The sequence below is a fragment of the Centroberyx gerrardi genome, chromosome 9 (assembly GCF_048128805.1).
Source record: "Centroberyx gerrardi isolate f3 chromosome 9, fCenGer3.hap1.cur.20231027, whole genome shotgun sequence".
Taxonomy (NCBI): Eukaryota; Metazoa; Chordata; class Actinopteri; order Beryciformes; family Berycidae; genus Centroberyx; species Centroberyx gerrardi.
The window spans coordinates 28,239,600-28,262,252 of record NC_136005.1 but is presented as its reverse complement, the minus strand read 5'-3'; the positions used below and the strand labels follow the sequence as shown (position 1 = coordinate 28,262,252).

The following is a 22,653-nucleotide window of genomic DNA, read 5'->3' as shown; positions in this document are numbered from 1 at the left end:
TCCCCTAGTCTCTAATGAATGTTACATCACATCTCCCTCTCCCCACCTCTATACTGTATGTTATAACCCACCCCACTCTCCCCTAGTCTCTACTGTATGTTACAACACACTTCACTTTCCCCTGGTCTCTACTGTATATTACAACAGACCACATCTCCCTCCAGTCTATACCGTAATGTTATAACACTCTCCATCCTCCCCTAGTCTCTATGTTACAGTTAACTCCACTCTTCCCTGGTCTATACTGTATATTACAACTCAGCCCATTCTCCCCTAGTCTCTACTGTATGTTGCAACAAATCCCTATCTTCCCTAGTCTATGCTGTATTTTACAATAAAGCCCACTCTCTCGTAGTCTCTACTGTATGTTACAGCTCACCCTACTCTCCCCTAGTCTTTACTGTTTATTACAACAGATGGCATTGGCCCTAGTCTCCACTGTGTGCTACAACACACACCACTATCCCCTGTTCTATACTGTATTGCAACAGACTCTATTTCCCCTAGTCTCTACTGTATGTTGCAAAAAATCCCACTCTTCCCTAGTCTACACTAAGTGTTAAAACACACCTCACTCTCCCCTAGTCTATACTGTATTTTACAACACACCCCACTCTCCCCTGGTCTCTATTGAATGTTACATCACATCCCCCTCTCCCCCTAATCTCTGTATATTACAGGTAACTCCACTCATCCCTGGTTTACACTGTATGTTACAACAAACCCTACTCTCCCCTAGTCTGGTATATATTATGAGACGGCATTTGCCCTAGTTTCTACTGTATGGTACAACACACCCACTCTCCCCTGCTCTATACTGTATATTGCAACAGAGTGTATCTCCCCTAGTCTATACTGTAACGTCGTAACACTCTCTACCCTCTACTAGCCTCTACTGTATGGTACAACATACCCTGCTCTCCCCTAGTCTAATCAGTATGTTACAATACACTCCGCTCTCTCCTGGTCTACGTTTTATATCGCAGCACACCTCACTCTTCCCTTGTCCATATGAACTCCACTTCACTCTAGTCCAGAGGTAGCAACTCGCCCCATCCTCCCCCTCTATCTGTATATAAGGATACCACCCACCTCTAACACTGTCAGCTCAAGAGCCAGTTCTCCCTGTTCCTTAGTCCTTGCTGGTATACTGGTATCGAAACTTTCTGTTTTAATTCTGCTGATGCATGCTGAAATAGCGGCAACTTCAGCCCAACTTCAGCACATTCACAGGCCTTCCTAAGCTGCTGTTCTGGTCATTGATATGAGTCACAGAGGGAAGGACTGTGTGAATAACGCAGCTGTTTGGTTCACTCACAAATCCTTATTTCCCATAGGGGAAATCGCACATTGATGGGTAATGTGCTATTGCATAGAACTGCACCGAAAGCTATTCAGCTGTCTGTTAGATTGGTGTTGTGATTGTTAGGACAGAATGGAAAAAGGAAATGTATCAGAGTTTATGACCAGTTCAATCCCAGATAACACTGTGGTTCACTGGCGGTTTTCAGCCCGGGCCTTCCTGGAGTTGTGTGTGTGTGTGTGTGTGTTTTTGTATGCAACACACACACACACACACACACACACACACACACACACACACACACACCTACACACACACACACACCTACACACACACACACACACAGTAACACTGGTCTAGTAACTCCTTCCTGTTACTGTCATGGAAACGGCAGTTTTATCACATCCTGGTGTTGTCTGGCAGACCGCATCTGTCAGCACTCCTGCATGTCTTTATGGAGCCTCTTTTCATCATCGTGCAACTGGATTTTGGGAGAATTTTGCACACATAGCTAACCTTTTAATGAGCACAAAATAAAAGTGTTTTTGAGAGAAGTTGATTTAACAGAATACACAACTTTTTGGCAACTAGACTGTTGGCAACTCTGCTTCTGCTTGTACAAAGAGAAGATTGGCAGCAGTTTCACTCCTGTTTGTCCGGTATTAATTTAGGTTTCTACAGTCGTTGCAGAATGGTACGTTGATCTAAGAGGGTTATTTGCCAAAAAGTCAGTGTATTCCCTTGACATCAGACTGAAATCAAAGCAGGAAAATGGCAATCAACAGTTTTGTGGTTGCCAAAATTGATCAGATGTTGCCACTTAAATACTGTGGGAAAACAAAGTGTTGCCTAGTTCTTCTTCTTATTTTTATGTAAAGCACTTTGTTTTGAAAGGTTTTGAAAAGTGCTATATAAACAAAGTTATTATTATTATTATGATTTCTTCTGTAGTTGTACAGATGTGGAGGGATGCCTTCCCATCAATATAACATCATGATCTGAATTCATCCAATTAACAGTGGAAGTGCAGGAAAGACAAAAATTAACCAAAGAAATATCTGTATACAGTGTATTCTTTTTAAATATGTTAACTGGGCAGCAGGGTGGCATAGTGACTAGGAAGACTGTCATTGAGCAAGACACTGAATCCCTTCCAGCTCCAGGTGCTGCTCTGTAGCTGAGCCTGACCTCTGACCTCCCTGTGGAGGGGGGCATGGGAGAAGACCAGTGCTCTTTCAGGGATCAATAGAGTGTCACAAATGCATGTGTTGCAAGAATGATCGCCACCAAACGCTCATTTCAGTTCGACTTGAATTCACTTGGTTGAATCGTCAGAATGTCACTAGCTGGGTTTCCATCCATTTTGCGAATTATGGTGTATTGAATAAGAAAAACTGAATGGAAATGACAAAATTTGATCTCCACAATATCACAAAACAGCTTTTTTATGCTTGGTTAAAATGGAATCTTGTTCTGTGGATAAAGAAATGATGCAATGAATAGTGATGGAAATATATTGGATAAATAATGATGGTTGGTTTGACATGATCGGCCCGACAATGGCTCAGTCTACAACTGTTCAAAAGTCGCTTTGGAAGTTCTGAAATGTCTGTAAAATCTTTGTCCATCATGACCTCCCAGAAATGTCAAAGCTGCTGTCTCTCCCATCTGGAAGTCTCCATCATGGTAGTATAACTGGTACTGGGCCCCCTCAGTGTCTCCAGATGTGGCAGGGCAGAGCTCGCGTGGTTCTTCAGGGATGCCTGTCATTCCTTCTCTCAGACCTCTCACAACAGCCAAAATAACAACCACTTCTAAAAAGCCCTGTCTCAGCATGACTGGCCTCTAGAGTTACATAAGTTTAACTGTGGGGCAAACACAGGCCTGGTTTATGGCCCTCACCACAACTGTTAGTATGTGTGCGCCTGTGTGCCAGTTTTTTCCTTCTCGTGGGATGTGGGTTGGTGTGGGATGCTCTCTTGGCTCGATATTTCGGTCTCTTCCTTCATATAAGATCTTGTGACGTCCGAACTGCCATGCCCTAAAGTGGAAATCTGGGAAATTCTCGGATCAGCTGTCCATCAAACAGTGTCTAGTACTGTGACTTTGTCTTTTTCCTTGGATTTTCTGTTGATGCAGTTTGAGATTCTATCTTCGATTTTTGTGGAGAATTGAGCCAAACACCTTTATTCTCTTCATGCTTACCAAGTGAAAGCATGTACTGGATCATCTATGGTCTTTTTCTCTTTTGGCTAGATTTGTTTTTACTATTAACACCTCGGATTGACAATATTCCAACAGCATCAGTCTCATAGCCCAACCCTCTATGGTCTTATAGAGCTTATGACATATGTTCCAGTCACCTTGTTGGGACATGTATAGGTCGATATGACATACTGCATGCACCAATCCCCTACTGGGGCTTACCAAGGCCAGTATGACATATGTGGGACCATACGACACGCTCCAGTCGCCCCGCAGGGTCAGGTATAGATTTTCCAGTCTTCAGCCGTTTAATTGGATGTGTCTGGTTGAAAGAATGATCAGTGCTGCACTGGGAGACAGGAAGTGGCGTAGCACAGGAAATGAAATAACACGCTGTTTTCGGCATCATGGCGTGTGTGCATGCGAGTGTCAGTGGGTGTGTAACCTTGTACATCAGTTGATCAGTTCACTTTTATTTTGTATCGGAAAAAAAGATGGTAAAGTATACCAGAGCAGCAGATGGAATATGAAATTCCAGTAAGCCATGACACTCTAAGTGGGAACTATGTGTCTGTTTTATAACAGTGTAAATGAATGCGCAGCCACGGGAGCTTCTTGATTAGTTAAACAGAGAAAGGACTGAGGCTAAAGGGAGAGAAAAAGAAAGAGAGACGAATGCGGACAGACAGGGAAGGTGACAGAAAGACAGATACACGGCAAGCAGAAATACTGAAGAGGCAGAGAGAAAACAACGCTGCGGAAAGTGAAACCTTTGCTTGACTTTTATTCACTGTACAACCAATGGGTGAAGTCTAGCTGGGTCAATATGTGAATAACTGAAGAAAGGCAGGGAAAGAGAGTTATCAGTGCAAGGCTGCCATCTAGTGTCTGCTGTGTGTAAATGCAGCTGTCTATGGGAGCATATCCCACTTTATCGATGGCTTTTACATGACTTTCCATAACTAAGAGTGCTTCCATGACCTAAAAATTATTCTTCCCTCCTGGTTTTTTTTATGTTTTTCTAAAGGAGTGAACAGTCTGGTTCCCACTATAGTTGGGCTGAAAACGATCTAATGCCATGAATGTGCGAAACAAGTTGGAAAACACATTTGTGACCTGTTTGTATTGATATTCCCTGACTTTTCCTACCTGCAATACACCCCCCAAAATTCCACAATATTCCAGAAACTCCATCAATTATGAAACTGGTTTGTGTCTGACAGCAGAGAGCAGAACTGACTTTTGATCCTCTCTGGCGGTGAAGTGGGCCTCCTTCAATCATCAATTTAATTCATCAATATTGGTGATGGTTGGGATTGAAAATATATTGATGTCAGCTGTCCTGACCAGACACAGATTTAAGAGGAATGCCGAGAATTTAGGCTGAACGTATAAGTTAAGGATGTCATTTTTGTGTTGCAGGAGGGCGAGGGAAAGATGGCGCCCCCATCATCACCTTCCCAGAGTACTCCGCCTTCAGCGACCTGCCTGACGAAGACTTCCTCAATGTGGTCACCTACCTGACCAGCATCCCCAGGTACGCACACACTCACACACTCATAATTAGACAATAACCCTATCACCCATTAGCCAACAGATAACATCTCTACTCACTGTGCGTTAAATAAAACCTTGAGAGACCTCTATTTAACCTCTCCCTTCTTGCCGACCCCCAAACATTACAGGATCACATTAAACAGGTCGTAATGTAATGTATAACAGCTAGCCCACAACTAGGTGTTTCAGGGATGTGGTGGCTTCCATTTACCATGATGAGGTAGTTTCTAGCAAACCCATTACAGCTTAATAGGAGGAGCTGAGGTGGTGTGATGTTAATGGAGTTCAGCCCCAGAAACAGGACACAGAGCTCTATAAGGCAACATTTTATGGAATATTGTACACTAAGTTTGTGGTAGATTGTCCTGTTGGTCAACTCACCTGTTAAGTGATGAGAACATAGACATCAAAATCATCCATATGTTCCCAGTAGCTCATTGGCTCTGGTGCTCCATAGCTAACGCTTTAGCAGAGTTGAGTGATAGTAGGCTCCATGCTAACGCTTTAGCAGAGTTGAGTGATATAGGCTCCATGCTAACACTTTAGCAGAGTTGAGTAATAGTAAGCTCCATGCTAGCAGAGTTGAGTGATAGTAGGCTCCATGCTAACACTTTAGCAGAGTTGAGTAATAGTAAGCTCCATGCTAGCAGAGTTGAGTGATAGTAGGCTCCATGCTAACACTTTAGCAGAGTTGAGTAATAGTAAGCTCCATGCTAGCAGAGTTGAGTGATAGTAGACTCCATGCTAACACTTTAGCAGAGTTGAGTAATAGTAAGCTCCATGCTAGCAGAGTTGAGTGATAGTAGGCTCCATGCTAACACTTTAGCAGAGTTGAGTAATAGTAAGCTCCATGCTAGCAGAGTTGAGTGATAGTAGGCTCCATGCTAACACTTTAGCAGAGTTGAGTAATAGTAAGCTCCATGCTAGCAGAGTTGAGTGATAGTAGACTCCATGCTAACACTTTAGCAGAGTTGAGTGATAGTAGACTCCATGCTAACACTTTAGCAGACACTATGTTGAGTGATAGAGGGCCGCTAGCATTATCCAAAGTAAGAAGATTGACCTTTTAGTAATAAAAAGTTGTTGTTGTTGTTGTAGTTTTTATTATATGAGCACTGGAGCCAACAATCTACAAGGGACACAAGGATGATTTTGATGTCTATGTTCTCAAGTTGACCAACTGGACAATCTACCAAAAGCTTGGTGTATTCCTTTAAATTTTTCTCTAAACTTCATTAGCCTCTCTGTGTCTTGGCTCTGGGGCTAAACTCAGTTAACATCACACCACCTCATCTACCCCTATTAAACTGTAATGGGTTTGCTGGAAACTACCCCATCATGGTAAATGTAATGGTGCCTACAGTGTTTTTACTTTTCAGCATGCACACCTCATATAGAAGTTCAGGAACAGTCAACCTCCAATATTAGGGGATCACATGTCACTGTAATGTCAATGTAATTCTGTAACATGTCCACTCTACTTTCTATCTCCAGCCTGGATGCTGCCAGCATCGGCTTCATCATCATCATCGACCGACGGAAGGACAAATGGAGCTCCGTCAAGGCTTCCCTCACCAGGATAGCTGTAAGTACTGAGGCACCTCGCATTAAAATCACCATGGAAATAAAAGACGCATCCTTGTTTATATCTGGAAACTGGAAACCAAGCCTCATTTCAACACGAGAGCAAAAACACCAGAGACAGATTTGGAACCTGATTAGCTGTTATCTTGGTAACCAGATAAACAACCTATGGAGATCATTTGGAAAAATGTGATTAGAGACCACATGATGCATCTTCTGCACTAGGATTTAAATAGCAGGGTTGAATGAGGCCTCAGAGATGGCTGCTGATTTGGCAGCCCATAGCGCAGGCAATTTACCCTGGTTTCAGACTACAAGCCTACTGATCTTGAGTGCTTTTCGGGCTGCCTTACATTACTGGGAGTTGAGGAGGATTTGTTAACATGCCATAGATCATATTTTGGAACATTTGAACAGTTTCTTTAGAATAATCTCTGGGTCTATTTTAACTTTCCCTTGACTGCTGTCCTTGGAGTGCCAATGCACTGTGTTGTAATGCACATTTGTGTCCCCTAGAGGGCAGTCCATGGGAACTAAATGCCCCATTGATTGCAGACATGGGTCAAATAGTGTATTCAAAGACTTTGAAGCCCAGGTGCAACACTGGTGGTGTTTGGCATAGAGGGCAATACAGTGAGTACTTAAAAGTTTAGACACTCCTTGGAACGTGTTTGAGAAATATTTTGGTATACTTTTCCCTGTGGCTGACATCTTATTGGACATATGGATGGTCCCAATGCGATAAACCCAATCAGCCAGATACTCCAAATAAGCTAGAACAAATGCCAATAGGTACACGCCTCATGTGCTCCAATGTACTCTTGAGTTGTGTTCTGACAGATTGTGATATGTACAGTTGTAGCCATGGTAGAAGTCCCACTCTTTGCTTTCTTGCTGGACTGTAGTAGTAATTCAGGATGGATGCAGGATGGGGGGCAGTGCTAATAACAATAATAATAATAATAATAATAATAATAATAACTTTATTTATATAGCACTTTTCAAAACAAAGTTACAAAGTGCTTTCCATAAAATAAAATAAAAGATAGGAAGAGTAACAGTTACAATAAAAACCCGACAAGGGAAAACAAGCAACAATGAATAGAAGAGGCAAATAAGATTAAGCAATAAAACCATAAAACAGTAAAACCATAAAACAGAGATAAAACATAGGTAAAAGGGGTGCGGATAAGAAATAAATTCAATAAAACTATAAGAAGGCCTTTGTATAAAAGTGAGTCTTAAGAAGTGATTTAAAAGACGACACCGATTTTGCTTGCCTGAGATGCTCAGGCAGGGAGTTCCACAGCTGAGGGGCCCGGACCGAAAAGGCCCGGTCACCTTTGGTAATAAGACGGGTAATACAGTTACCACTGTAGCTTCTGCTGTTTCAGAACATCTCAGGCCAGGTTCTTCTATTATTAGTAGGCACGTCATTATCATGAGATGTAATTACCACACTGATATGGCATCTAGAGGATGACACAAGAATGACTTGAAAATGACTCACACCGTAGTCTACTTGCATTTGCAGTTTTAAAAGAGAATAATGAATAATGAATAATAGGTTGTTTGTCTTGCTAAAATCTGCTCTTGCCTACCTTGTGTTTTTTGCTATGCTTGTCCTATATAATTTTGTTCACCATTGATTGTGTTTAGTTAGATCTAGCTAGACACATTCTCTGTAAAGTCCTCTGAGACATGCTTGTGATAAAGGGCTATATAAATAAACAAACTTGAAGTAATGTATGCTGTGCTGTCCCAAACATCAGGGCCACGGTCAGCTCACAGGCTCAATTCATGCGTTTTTTCATGGCGAATAACAAAGCCTTCATGTATTTGCCGGTTTTTCATATCTTTTGCGTGAGTTTCAGCTGACTCTCAGAGCGTTAACTAGCCTACAGACATGTGAATGGTAAATGGATAGTATAACCAGAAGAAGTACATGTTCAGTATAAGCTGCTATCATATTGTTTTGCTTTTATGTTTTTATGGACCCAATACATATACATAAGCACACACACATTCACACATCATTTACACTATGTACACAGAACTTGTCGCACTGATTGCAGTATCCAGTTTAAAAAGTGAATGAGTGATGAATGAATGAACAAAGAGAGAGAGAGATGTAATCAGACATCCACATGTTGGTGTGTTATTTAGGGGGCGTTTCCGGGGAACCTCCAGCTGGTGCTGGTGCTGAGACCGTCCAGGTTCTTCCAGAGGGCGATAGCGGACATCGGCATCAAGCTGCACCGAGACGACTTTAAAATGAAGGTACCGGTAAGCATGCTTCAGTACCAACCACATTAACCACGTCTTCTCCTTCTACACAGCTGCTATAAGATAAAAACCTCATAAATCACTCGGAGATATAAGGTTTTCATCTGGAAGCAGCGATTACGCATGCAAAAGAGTGCACTCTCGTCTTCTGTGTGCATGCACTCCCACCGTACTGTGCAACATGTCCTCCTTAAGCCTGTTTCAGTATCAGCACTACGCCATACGAGTCCTCTAAGCATGGTTAAACATCACCATGCTGTGTGTGACAGAGATAGATTAGGTTTATGAATGTCTGTGAATGGACAAATCCCATAATGACACATGCAATGCAAGCAACTGCTCATGGTGCTGTATCACAACATTTAGCTCATTTTAACCATTTTTTCAATGTGCATCCTTGGAGCAGTTTGGCATACATGTACAATAAGGTTAGGTGCCCTTGCTCATAGGACTATGGCAGTATCTGGCACTGTTGGGACTATAGGGATCAAACTGGCAACCCTTCCCAGCAAACATTTAGACATTGACTAGATGTTGATACGGCCTGCATCAACCTTGAGATGATGGCTGTAGTCGTCCAGAGCTGCTACTTGCATCATTGTGTGAAACCAGAACCTAAATATCTTTCTGATATCAGTTCAAAACCGTTTCCAAAGCTGTTTTTATATGAATTTCTAGTATGGCATTTTATCATATTCTGTAACGTTTGGACTTGTTTGGGTTAAAGCTGAACCTGCAGGTTAGTGTAAACCTACAGGATTAGACTTGGCTTCCATCAGTTTTGTAATTTTGGAAGCAATTCTACCTCCTGAATTGATTGAACTGAAATTAAATTGATTTTTTGAATTTTTATATGAATTTTCACTGTGCCACAATATCGTAGTGTGAAAAGTGGCTTGATGTTTATCTTGGCCACCTCCTGCACATCATTATCCGTCAAATGTGGTTTAACGGAGCTGCTAACCGCTGCATGTTTCAGTGTGGATGTGTGAGTTATTCCTGCACCCTCCTGGGCTTCAGCATTTATATTGCATGCATGGCGACTAACTGTGTGGTGCTTTTGTCTTTGCACCTCCTCCTGGGCTCTTCACACCTCAGTCTGAGGTTGTGAAATTAGCAGGGGAGTGGCCTTGCGCACTATCGCTTCTCCATTTTCTGCGACCCTATTGAAACACACAAGGCCGTGCATTGAAGAAATGCACGCACACACACATTTCAACATCAGTTTCCATCCTGTTGCACCCATAGAGTCTTTGTCCAGGCCAGACCTTGTTTTAAATAGAATGAGGTTCAGTCCAATTTCTATTCCATCAATTCAGGAAGTATTGCCTCAGCATTGCAAAACTGAATGGTTATGAAATAAAGCTCTGGGAATATTTTTGTGAATTACATTTTCAATCTAGATAGCGAATTGATCGAATTCAAAGGTTTTCTTCCATGCACACCAGGGAATACCACACAATTTTAGCTTTTAAATCTGTGGTTCATATACCCTGGGACTGTTCAGTCAGTATCAGTGAACGTTCACTACTATCTCCCATACCCAGAAACAAGGGAAACAAGTGTATTCCATTCCTCTGACTGTGAAATGACACATTTCGACAACTCCATAGAGAATAATGTGAAAAAGATGGTAAAAGTGGCTTTGACAGTACCTGGGATAATTTGCTGGGGTTTAGGGTATATTTAAGGCACAGAACCGATATCAATACTATGATGTGTTTGCAGATCGTGATGCTGAACTCTCTATCGGACCTGCACGGCTACGTGGATAAAGGCCAGCTGACCTGCGAGTTAGGAGGAAACCTGGAGTACTGTCACAGTCAGTGGATACACCACCGGACTGTGAGTACACATACAGACCTGTGCGTGTGTGTGTATGGAAATTGTTGTTGTTGTTGAGTGTGTGAGCGTTCACTCACAGGAGAAAAACAAAAATTAGCAATGGGTATTTGAATTACATTTGAATAGTCAAACAAGTGGATGAGTCTCAGTCTGTCCAGTTTGTCGGAGTTCGAAATAAAAACTTGGAAAGTGGATTTGCATAGCCTTTATTTTCCCCTGATGTCAAGGTTGTCTTTTTATCTGTTCACCAAGATCTGAAAGACCAGAATTTACTGGATCTAAACAGATCTCTTTTTCTTCGTTTTTGGAGAGGTAGCTGTCACCTGTCAATCAAATAGTGTGTCCAGTACTGTGACGTGTTGGATTTTCTGTTGATGCAGTTTGAGTTTCTCTTCTCTTTGTCTGTTCAGCCATGGTGGCTATCACTGCTCATGCTAGCTAGCTAACACCGGGTGTTCAGAACAGCAAATGGAAAAGCTTTCATGAACTGGATATACCTTGAATCACTATTGTGTGATATCAAGTGATAGAGAGTAGCAACCAAGACATTTATTTATATGAAAATGTTGAGGATAAGATAGGTAACAAGACAACACAACTGTAGAGAAATCACAGATTTCAATTTCTTTTAGGAACAGTTATGTTACAGGCTGGTGTAGAGTCACCTGTGTGTGTGTGTGTGTGTTCTTCCATAGGCCATAGAGAACTTTGCCATGACAGTGAAAACCACAGCCCAGATGTTACAGAAGTTTGGGACAGACCTGGCAGAGACGGAGCTGCCCAACGACGTCCAATGCACCAAAGACCTGCTCATCGCACACACCGACAAACACAACAAACTCAAGGTAGCTTACTGGGTTCTATAGCCCACAACAACACACACTAACACGGACAGTGCTTCAATGTATGCACACATGCTAACACTTTAGCGTACACTATGTTGAGTGATAGTAGGCACCATGCTAACCAAGGAGGTTTTAAATGCTAACACGTTAGCATACACTATAGGCCAGTCTCCAAAAAACTATTCCTTTAAAGCAGGGGTGTCAAACTCAAATACATAGTGGGCCAAAATTTAAAACTTGAACAAAGTCGCGGGCCAACATTGAACAAATGAACCTTTTAATATGGACCCAAACAAGTTTTGCTTTAACATTGAATATGGAACAAGCAACACTTATTACCATACAATATATAACTTAATAGTGCAGACATGCAAAATCGAATTTCAAATAAAAAAAAACACATCAATGGCATTAATTTATTAAATAAAATGTAAATAAAAATCGTATGCCCCTTTTCCATTTGCAGCCTTCTGATTTAAATATCAAAATAAACTTTTTCCACAGGCTAATAATTTTAAAAATAAAATAACAATAATAAATCAATCAACCATTCAAGCCCATGCCTTGGAGTAGCTTTCATAGTGTCGTCTAATGTTGTACTCCTTAGTTATAGCCACGTTGACTCCACAGACAAGACAAACAGGTCTGTCTTTTACATATGTAAACAGATATTCTGCCTCCCACCTGTCCAGAAAGCTCCTGTTTTCTGCCTTTCTTTTCGCCATTTTTCGGAAGGGGTAGCACGGTGACAGTTGTAGCGTGAGGTCGCTATGACTAATGTCACAGAGGAGAGGTGTTTCTGGGTACTGTCCTGATTGGCGCGCTAAAACAACAGCAGAGCATTATGGGATTTGTAGTATTAGCAGTGAATGCGCTGTGTAATACCGGCGGGCCAGCTCTAGTAGTCATTTGGTATTGCCTCGCGGGCCAAATATAATTACACTGCGGGCCAAATTTGGCCCGCGGGCCAGAGTTTGACACCCATGCTTTAAAGGCTCACACAAACACATACAGGTACACAAAAACGGGCCACACATTTACCAGTGTTATTAACTTTATGTCCTGTGTTTCCCTTTATCTGTAACTAGGATGAACTGAAGCTAGCTTTGAAGCAGGGGACCACCCTGCTCGGTTGTATCAAGGAGCAGGCAGCCAAGTCAGAGAGCCACAAACTGAACCCAGACGAGATGGAGAACCAGACCACCGTGGAAAGGTGATGGTCATTGAAGCCTTATCTATATTATGTATTTTAATTTTCGATTCTACAGCACTAGATACACTCAGCCTTTTCAGGTAGGCCTACTGGCTAGTGATGTTACCGTTATGCCTCAAGATTTGGTGGTTCACTAATTCTCAGCTTTTGTTGTGTGTGTGTGTGTGTGTGTGTGTTGCAGGCTGCTGGCCCAACTGGATGAGACAGAGAATGCCTTTGAGCAGTTCTGGTCTAAACACCATCTGAAGCTGGAGCAGTGCCTGCAGTTACGCCACTTTGAACAGGACTTCAGAGAGGTCTGTCTGTCTGTCTGTCAGTCTGTCAACTTTAAAAACTTAGTTAAAACCTACTTTAAAAAACACTCTCTCTCTGTGTCTTTTCCTTCCTCGATCGTCCAGGTCAAAGTGTCTCTAGACAGTTTGACAGACAGTCTAACCAGCCTATCAGATATCGGGGATTGTGTGGCCAGAGTGGAACATCTGCTTAAGGAACTCAAGGCCTTGGAGGAGAAGGCTCAGGTCAATATATACACACACACACACACACACACACGCATATAAGCAGTTTTTGTTGTTCCACAGACAAAACACATGATAGACCAGTATTACATTAGCCATTTTTGAACCTCAAATACAATATTTTAACACTCTATTGTATTCAAACAAATCAGTGAATCTTAATCCGATAATATTAGAAAAAAAAGTAAGAAAGATTCTAAGAATTTTTTAACCAGCAATTATTTCACATTTCATTTCAAATAAATAAAACGTGCTCTTTTCTGGTTGAAAGTTCTCGCATGGTTCATACATGGTACAGGGTTTGTACGTATTTGAAGTGTTTGTTTCAAATTGGCTCTCTACCATTTGAAAATAGAAGCACCACTTTGAACATATTAAATATTACATTAGGTCACACTTCACACTTGAAGTACATTCTGATGCGTTACAAACAGATTAAAAGCACATTAAAAAGCCTAGAGAAAATTGAAATTATGTGTATTTTGAGAAGTATAAACATGTTTAAAGTTAAAGTTAAAGTAAAAGACCCTATCCTCATATAACCTACATCAGTTTGATACTTCTTACCATTATTTACACTATGAATCTACATCATAAAGATTTCTATCAGTCTAAAAGGTGGGTAAACTAACTTTGAAATGAGTAAACTTGAGGTGGGTTCACCCTCCGCTACATCGTTGCTGTTGTCACTTTATTGTTGAAGTCATCGCGACCTGCTGTTCCCCCAGGCGACCCTAGAGAAGGCCCAGCTCCACGCGCTGCACGGCGACCAGCTGATCCAGAGTAACCACTACGCTGTGGACTCCATCCGCCCCAAATGCGTGGAGCTCCGGCGGGTCTGCGACGACTTCAACAACGAGGCCAAGAAGAAGACGGACGTGCTGTCCAAATCTCTGCAGATACACCGGGGCATAGATAAGGTGAGGAGAACGACACGACAGTTTCATTTCAGGTCTATTAAATGGAAGTCATAGTCAGGTTTTTGCTGCACTTTTATGAAAAAAACAAGAGCTGATTTTGATGAAAAAACAAGAGGTGATTTTGGGTCTTTGCCTCTTGCTTCTAGACTTTGGAATGACCTGCCTGAGGAGCTTAGGCTGCAAAATCTGTATCATCTTTTAAATCACCTATTATTTTTACAGACTTGCTTTTATGTACTGACCTTTTATTATTTGTTTTTGACCTCCCTTTTATGCTCTTGCCTCGCTTTCATATTTCTTACCTTGCTTTCATTGCATTTGCTGTTGATTTTCTCTGTTGTTGTTTTTTACTGCTTTGCAAAGTTTGTAAAGTATGGAGGTATCCATTGGTTTCAAAAGGAATCATAGAAATGGTAACGATTCAATTTTTGAGTTACCTAAAAAAAGCATGCCAATAAGTGTGTGGTGAAGAAAGATAGACTGAAATTAAAAATGTCAAGGAATCCATATAAGAGGCAAATTGATCTCAGGTCAGAACTCATGCACTACATGAATGTGGGGCTAGTAACTCTCTTCTGGTTTAGTCAAATTTCTGGTTTGCATTGGTCCAACAGTTGCTCTTTGTCATGTTTGCGGTGGTGTGACAAACACCTTCCTTGTGAATCTGCCTCTTCTGTTGCTTGTGATTGCAAGTTCAAACAATTTCAATGACTCACTAGTTTGTCACCTAAGACACAGACAATCTATTTATAGAGTATGTGGCTGGTAACGCAACTATTTGGTTAAAGACTCCCTCCTGCAACCGCACCGAAAATTTGAATGTTTTCAACCATGTCGCAAACAAATTTTTTCTGGTTTACAATGCAAAACAAGTTCATGAAGAGATTCTTACCTTTTGAAATAGACACAACTTTGCATCACCACAATGGTTCTTCTGCTGCAAACCTGAACCTCATGGGGAGGAGTGGACTTGTGATAATCACACACATAGGATAACAATTTTCTTATAATGCTTATCAGGGCTGCCAACTCTCACGCATTGACTGTGAGACTCATGCAATTGACACTTTTCACAAGTCCGTTTTCTCACGCAGTGAAAAACAAATTCATAACTGATAACGTCACGGCGCGAAAAGAGACACTGACAGCGCACAGACAGACGAGACAGAGCAGCACCGTGCAGCAGAGAGTTATTCAGACCATCTGAATAGAGAGAAATATACACAAATCTATTATATTGTAATTTATTCCCATGCATGGTGCTCAGAGTAATCTCAGTCAGCGGCTCTTCTGCGTCTCTCCCTCTCCTCTCGCGCCGTGCGCACGCAGGCAGGAGTGAGAGTGAGTTACTATGGTTACGGGACGCTCTGTGTTTGTCGCTCTGAAACTTTCTCGCGATTCCCAATAATAGGTTTTTAGGTTAGTATGCCAATGCAAAATCATGAATGGAAACAAATCTCACTCCAAGTCAAAACTTGGCAGCCCTGTGCTTATATTGTTCTTATAATGCAATACACTACAGCTTCCTTACTCTTTAATAACAATGGAATTAAACACAAATAAAATGAATCAAAATATGACACAGCAACCAAGAGGTCTGATATTCACCTGACTTCCACTGAATTTTTACTTTTACATTTTAAGCATTTAGCTGATGCTCTTGAATTCAACAGTAGAATAACCTTCAATTCCTAGACTACCAACATTACAGCCAATAGTCAGGAGGTCAAAGGTCGGAGCCTTAATGCCCTTACAATATTCCTGTAATAATAGAACAAACATGTAAGAGCAAAGTGCAAGGAAAGGAAATAGAATAAGCTAAGGATAGGTCGAAGTTTTTTAACGCTAGTAGAGTGAGTAGAGAGGGGAAATCATTCATTTCAGTCTTTCAGACTATTTGTTTGTCAGATTTATGGATTTGGTTACACTTCAACAAAATAATATAAATAATCCACGCCAAATAAAAAAAATCTCCCTCATTCTTGCAGTGTTCATTTCTTTATAACAGCTCATAATTTGCCCTAAATTGAAAGTTACACTGGGCAAATTGGCGGCTCCAAATAGCAGCGAGAAGTAACTGTTTTTGGAGGACTTCATTACCCAGAAATCCTGTAAGGTGACAGTCAGTAAACTAAATGTCTTCTTCTGCGTATGTGGTGGAGGTGGAGGAGGTGAAGAGGTTCAGCCATAGGTGGTGAGTCCAGCTTTCTCTGGACGGAGCGCTAACTCACTGCTGTTTAGGAGACACTTTTGGATTTCACTCTTAAGTTTTGATTCATCACTCATTCATCTCAATTGGCGAGGATGGGACGCTCTTCTCTGCTGAAACTCTACTTCGAGGTTTTAGTGACGGTGGTGTGTGTGAGTGATGAGACAGGTGTATTTTTACCTAAAACTCTTGCCCAGTGTAGCTTTTCAGATATGTTTGTGTTTCTGCTCTGTACAGGTGAACCAGTGGTGTGAGTCTGGCGTCTACCTGCTAGCCTCCCAGGCCGTGGACAAGTGTCAATCGCAGGAAGGGGCAGAGTCGGCGCTGTCCGACATCGAGCGCTTCCTGGAGACGGCCGAGGAGAATCAGCTGACCGAACTCAGGAACATCCACAACCAGTATGAGGTTGTCCTGTCAGAGGATGTCAAGGTATGGCACACACGTACACAAGGTCCAGAACGTCTCAAAGACTAGAAGATGGAGAACAAAAAGAGAAAGAAAGATTGCCACTGAGCTGTCCTCTGCCTGCAGGCCAATGTCCTGAAGGCGCTGAAGCGGCTGGAGGATGTCCAGGAGATGTTCGAGAAGCGGCACGTCAGTCTGAAGAAGCTGTCGGCTAAACAGACCAGGCCTGTACAGCCGGTCGCGCCGCGCCCCGAGTCCTCACCCAAACGGCCCTCACTGAAGAACCCCTCCAGGACCGCCGGAGGCCAGCAACGTGAGTCAGATGCTGTTATTTTCAACAGGAGAATGACGGTAGACAGGCAGAAGGTGCTGTCTACCAGGCCAGCAGACACAACTTGTGGACAAAAGTTGAATTTTCCCCAATTTTACCTTCTGCCATGGCAGTGAAGACAAACCGGACATTGAAAATTAAACAAAAATTGATGTCGCTACATACGTTTGTCCATCAGATCTTCTTGTCTCCTCTTCCAACGAAGATAAAATAATATATTGAATAGTATATTGAATAAGCAAGAAATTGCTGGTCCATTTTGGAGCCCAGCGGAATAGATGTGATGCCAAATTTAGGCTTGGCTGGGCTAACCAATTCTGCTTGGCTTCTTTTTCATTTACAGAGGAAATCATATTTAATGAAATCAAATCATATGAAATCACACAGTGCTATTTAACAGATCATTTTTTAACATATCAATGATCGAGCATCTTGTTTATCAAAACATGGCAACAAGAAGGCAGGTTGCGGTTGTGGTTGACTGACATTCGGTGATGCCAACTTTTTTTAGGCCACAATGTGAACGCAGCATAAGTGCGTGTGTGCATTTGTGTGTGTAATTTTACCATTACTCTCGCTCTCTTCCTCTCCCTCCATTTCAGCTCTCACTCGTAGAGCTTCAGACAACTCGAACAGTGGCAAGCAGCCGGCCGAAGCCGATCCCAACAAGAAGAAGAACATACGCAAGGCCAAGGGAGGCATCAAGGTATCCTGCTCTCATCCCACCTCACAGCTACACTGCTAAACAATATCCAGCTTAGCAAGTTATTTAGTCTTGTGTAGTCTAACTTTAAATCATATTTTTCTGAAAACCAGAGAAAAAATCCTAAAGACCAGTGAGTGAGTGCTAGGTCGAGAGAAATGAAGACAATTTTTTTTCAAATTTTTTCAAATGTTACATCTTTTTCCTCTCTCGTCTCTTTGGTATCCTTTAGTATAAAGTATCACAGACCATTGGTAAACATGAGAACATTGCATGCAGTTTACTGATCTTCCTTAATTTTAAGTCCTTAAAATTCAAACAGTTGCCTCTCATTGCCATTTGGGAACACCAGTGTCCGAAAATTGCATAGCTAGCTAGCTGCTAGCTTTAATTCTGTTATTTTTTTGTTTTACCAGACATTTGTTACAGCGTGGAGAAAAAAGCTTCTGTATTTGCACTTCAGTTAAATCAAAAAACGGTTGGCTATTGTTATCAGTATCCTCATTCAAATCATTGGCTGCCTCTTACTACAGGCTGCTACTCACTGGTTTCAACAAGGAATCCTCACAATGCTGACAAACAACTTTTCTGTTAAGTGAAGGTGACAGAAACTTACAAAACATTCCTCATCAGTATGGGTGCAAGTGTTTCAGGTTTTAGTCAGTTTGGCTAAGCACGAGCACACTAGAATTGTTATTATAGTGTGATATTATAGTGTGATTGATCCCCTGAAGAAGAAAATCCTGTTCTCTCTGGTCAGAGGTCAGGGTTCAGCTACAGACCAGCAGCCCTGGAGCTGGTAGGGATTCGGTGTCTTGCTCCAGGACACTTCAGCAGGGCGGACGGTGGCTTTGCACCGAGGCCCTCCGGTTGAAGGAGGGTCTCGCTAATCAGTATGCCACCCTGCCGCTGTTTGGTGCCATGCTCTGATTTGGCTCTGATCTCATTAATTGGTTTATAGCATGCGTAATTCAGATGCATGCCCTGAGGATGTTTTGTGTTGCTGACAAACAGGGTCTGTCTCCGTCGTGATAGTGTTGGTGTGTTACACCATAAAACCTTCCTCCATAATTGATGAGGACAGACAGAACAGGTCTTGGTGGTTAGAGGAAATCCTACTTGTTGGGTGTCACGTTTCATTGTCCTCTGCCTCCTGTCTCCTCCCATGTGAACTTGAGGATCGCGCTACCAAAAATCACAAGTAGTTTCTTTTCCCTTGTGTTCAGAAGCAGCAAGCTCCTTCAAACATACTTAAATTAACATACACTGAATTGTAAGAGCCTCCAACTGTACCAGTGGAGCTGCTCAGTAGCCAACTGTAGAAGACTGTGGTTGTACTGGGCAGTTTCTTGTACGTAACAGTACAAAAAAGAGCAGGTATGCATTTTTTTGCAGCCACCCCTCAGTAAATAGAGGTTAAAAACCAACCCCTGTGATGAGATTATACTTAATCAAACTTTAAAGCTGCACTAGGGAAGAGTTTTATGTAAAAATCCACCCGTCTTATCAGCCTAAATCCCAAATCTCTTGTAAGTGAGAAGCTGTAAATCCACCCTATTTGCTGAAATTATCATCATTATTATTAGATTTTGGTGTTGGTATGGTCACTGGTGGGAAATCCTCTCCGACCACAGGGAGTGAGAAATCGAAATTTAAGATCAAATTCCCTCTCAAAATTCCGTCTCCTGAGGATAGTAGAAATCCAGTCAATGTGTGGTATTCTCTACTTAAGGCATAATGTACCGCTGTCCCTATAACTGTCACTAACCAAACGTGTGTGTGTGTGTTTGCCAGATTGAGGTGATGCATGAGGCAAGCCAAGGAGGCTCCACCCACGTCGTCGTGTCCAATGAGACAGAAGAGAGTCTGTCCAACAGACGCAGGTAAGGACAGAACAGAAAGCTGTGGGCAGTAGGTTTTTTCACTGTACTGAACTTGACAAAACAGAGTATTTAAGTGAATTAAGTCAACATGGGTGATAGTAAAGTTAAGCCCAGAATCACAGAAAGCATCAGCAGCATCATATTAGATATCTGTCAGCATTTGAGTACGATTTGAAAGGCATAGTTGGTATTTTTCCCCTCACTGCATGCAGCAGTATACAGTGTGGTTAGGTTGGATGGCACTTACTGCTTGGATTGGGTATGCGATGAACACATTTCAGATACAGGTGCTGTAACTGTTAGCGCCCCGGCGGCTAGGTGCAAACAGTGGTGTAGGACTCCAGTGTGGAATTTATCCACTTCTAATTTCACTCTACACACTGTGTGGAGGCAGCCAGGTCAGAGCAAATCACGACTTTACTATTAGAATGTTTCTAAATGCTTTCCCTTCATCTATTGAGTACAAGCATATGACTGTCCCAGGCTGACAGCAGCATCTATAAATGTCCTTAAAGCTGCACGAGGCGAGATTTTTTTTAATGTAAAAATACATCTGTCTTACCAACCTAAAACAGAAAGTGGGGCTGCAACAGAGAAGAGTGTCTCATCCCCACTACTTGAGACCCTGCAGATTCACCTTGTTTGCCCAAATGGTGTTGTCATGGCCACTGGCGGGAAATCTTCTCCACACACGAAGTGACGAATCAAAACTTAAAAACAAAATCCCAAACTGTCTCCTAATCAGCAGAAAGTCCAGACAAACCTCTCTCGCCCCTTTGGTTTCCTTTGATATAAAGGATGAAGTTGCCTCTTTGCCTTCCGGAGTGGTTGGGGATAATTTACTAGAGGTTTAGGCTGCATCTCTCTTTTGGTCCTGGTTTAGATTCCAGAGCAGGTGGCAGCACTAAAACCGCTCCTAATTTAGATACTTTATCATCTTGAAAGTGCTGATTCTAAACACTGTTTGTGTTTCGGGGGACATTAGGCTAAACTAATTCACATTTTTCTCGAACAGTGGTGGCTGTTTTCTTGCTGTGTTGTCCAACTATTACTGAATGACTACAGGACAGCCATGTATAATATCCATTCTCCACTATCACACACTGACACTAACATGAGCTGCCCCTACAGGCTGGAAGCGTCCTGCCCCTCTATTTCCGAGCTCTTAAGTGTGTGTAAGGTTACAAATGGTGGATCGTGGTTTTTTGGGCCACACTTCTTGAACACACTTCCCTGGTCAGATAGCCATAAAACAGTAGTTCTGACTCAGAGAATCGAAGGCCCCAAGGCTTAAGGCTTGTAAGAAGCTTCCTTTAACATCTCAGCTTGACTTCAGCACTGGGCTTTAACTACAGAAACACCATAAAACACCTAGAGTCTCAGAGAATGGAGACTGGATGGCTTTAGAGACAGAAGTCTAGTTAGAAAACTTCTGTTCACAACTCAACTGGCTCCAGCCCCCAGTGACCCTGAACAGGATTAAACAGGTAGAGAAAATGAATGAATGAACTTCACTTCAGAACTAGGCTTTAGTTACAGAAACAGAATGAAGTACCTTGATTTTAAGCAATTGCTGTGCTTTCAGAGGGAATACCAAGTCTAAATAAAGGGTATCCTGGTAAATCAGTGGGCTAGAGCACAGTTAGCCCTCTCTTCCATCTTTCCTATCACTCCTGCTGGCAGAAATGTCTTAGGATAATTTAAAAAAAAATGCAGAGCAACTTGAAAACTGCTATAGGCGGCCACTGATAAAATTCAGAGCATCTTAAGGTATTGGCTTGAAGCCCAGAGAGAGAAAGCTGAAGCAGAGAAAGCAAAATAAATGGGCTGGAGGGAGTTAATGGTGTTTGCATTCAGCCGTGTTTGCCGACTCCGTGAGAATCAGCTTATGAGCGGTTGCTTGGATTCGTTTGAAAATATAAACAGTTACGTACAGGACGGGTGGTTAGAATAAGCAATGTCACATGGCGCTGCGATGTCACTGAGTGAACTTCAGAGCCGCGGTACATTGATATGAAAGAACTTTTTTTTTCCAAGGCAAACGCCATGTGGAATGTAATTAAGCAATTCCACCTCTTTGTTGGCAAACTCAGAGATCTTTCATATAATTACAGTGTAATGAGTATATGTGATATGAGGGATGATGGAACAACTGTACATCCATTTACAGTAGTCTGGAAATAGAAGCAGTCAAAAGGACCCATCACATGACAATCACACTTTCAGAAAATTTCAGGGTTACCTCAGAGGAAAAGTCTTAGAAACATGCTTTATTTCAAGGCAAAAGACGTAATAAATAGATGAGATCTGAATATGAATGGAACTGACCCTACACTGACGAGTAATATCTATAGGAGAAATATATCAACTTGTGAAATGTGAGAAAACATTCACAGATTTGACAGGATTTGTCACAGCACACCCTGTCAGTGGAGGCCATGCATTGGCAACAGCATAAACTGCAACATTAGCCTGTCTGCATGAACGAACGTGAATAGCCAGTTTTCTGAGAAAACTATAGATAAACATGAGCAGAATTTCACACTTGTGTTTATTTCCTCTGACTGACACATTGAGCTGACACCGTGAAGCAGCATTGTGACAACAGCGTGAGAAAGAGAAATAGAAAGGCCAGCTTAGAAACCACCACAGTTATATCTAAACTTAGTAAATATGAATTCAAATGCCTATCTATGGAGTCTATGAAGTATACAAGTACATGAATACATCACTTTACTCCTAGTTAGATTTCAGTTCATCGCGCACAGCCAATAGTAAATACTTTCCATCTGAGGACCAACAAATAGGACCCACCGGCGATATATAAGCTCCTTATAAGGTCATGA

At 41.9% G+C, this 22,653-nt stretch overlaps 1 protein-coding gene across 1 annotated transcript in view; it reads left to right on the top strand.

Moving 5' to 3' along the window:
• The window catches only part of mcf2l2 (MCF.2 cell line derived transforming sequence-like 2), a 122,311-nt gene that overhangs the window by 38,518 nt on the left and 61,140 nt on the right, over positions 1–22,653 (top strand). Inside the window, exons 3-15 of the mRNA XM_071918325.1 lie at positions 4,931–5,045; positions 6,560–6,650; positions 8,816–8,935; positions 10,664–10,780; positions 11,476–11,625; positions 12,714–12,838; positions 13,020–13,134; positions 13,237–13,356; positions 14,085–14,276; positions 16,723–16,914; positions 17,017–17,203; positions 17,824–17,927; positions 19,719–19,807. Coding sequence (XP_071774426.1) covers positions 4,931–5,045; positions 6,560–6,650; positions 8,816–8,935; positions 10,664–10,780; positions 11,476–11,625; positions 12,714–12,838; positions 13,020–13,134; positions 13,237–13,356; positions 14,085–14,276; positions 16,723–16,914; positions 17,017–17,203; positions 17,824–17,927; positions 19,719–19,807 — 1,717 coding nt within the window. The remainder of the gene's footprint in view (positions 1–4,930; positions 5,046–6,559; positions 6,651–8,815; positions 8,936–10,663; positions 10,781–11,475; positions 11,626–12,713; positions 12,839–13,019; positions 13,135–13,236; positions 13,357–14,084; positions 14,277–16,722; positions 16,915–17,016; positions 17,204–17,823; positions 17,928–19,718; positions 19,808–22,653) is intronic.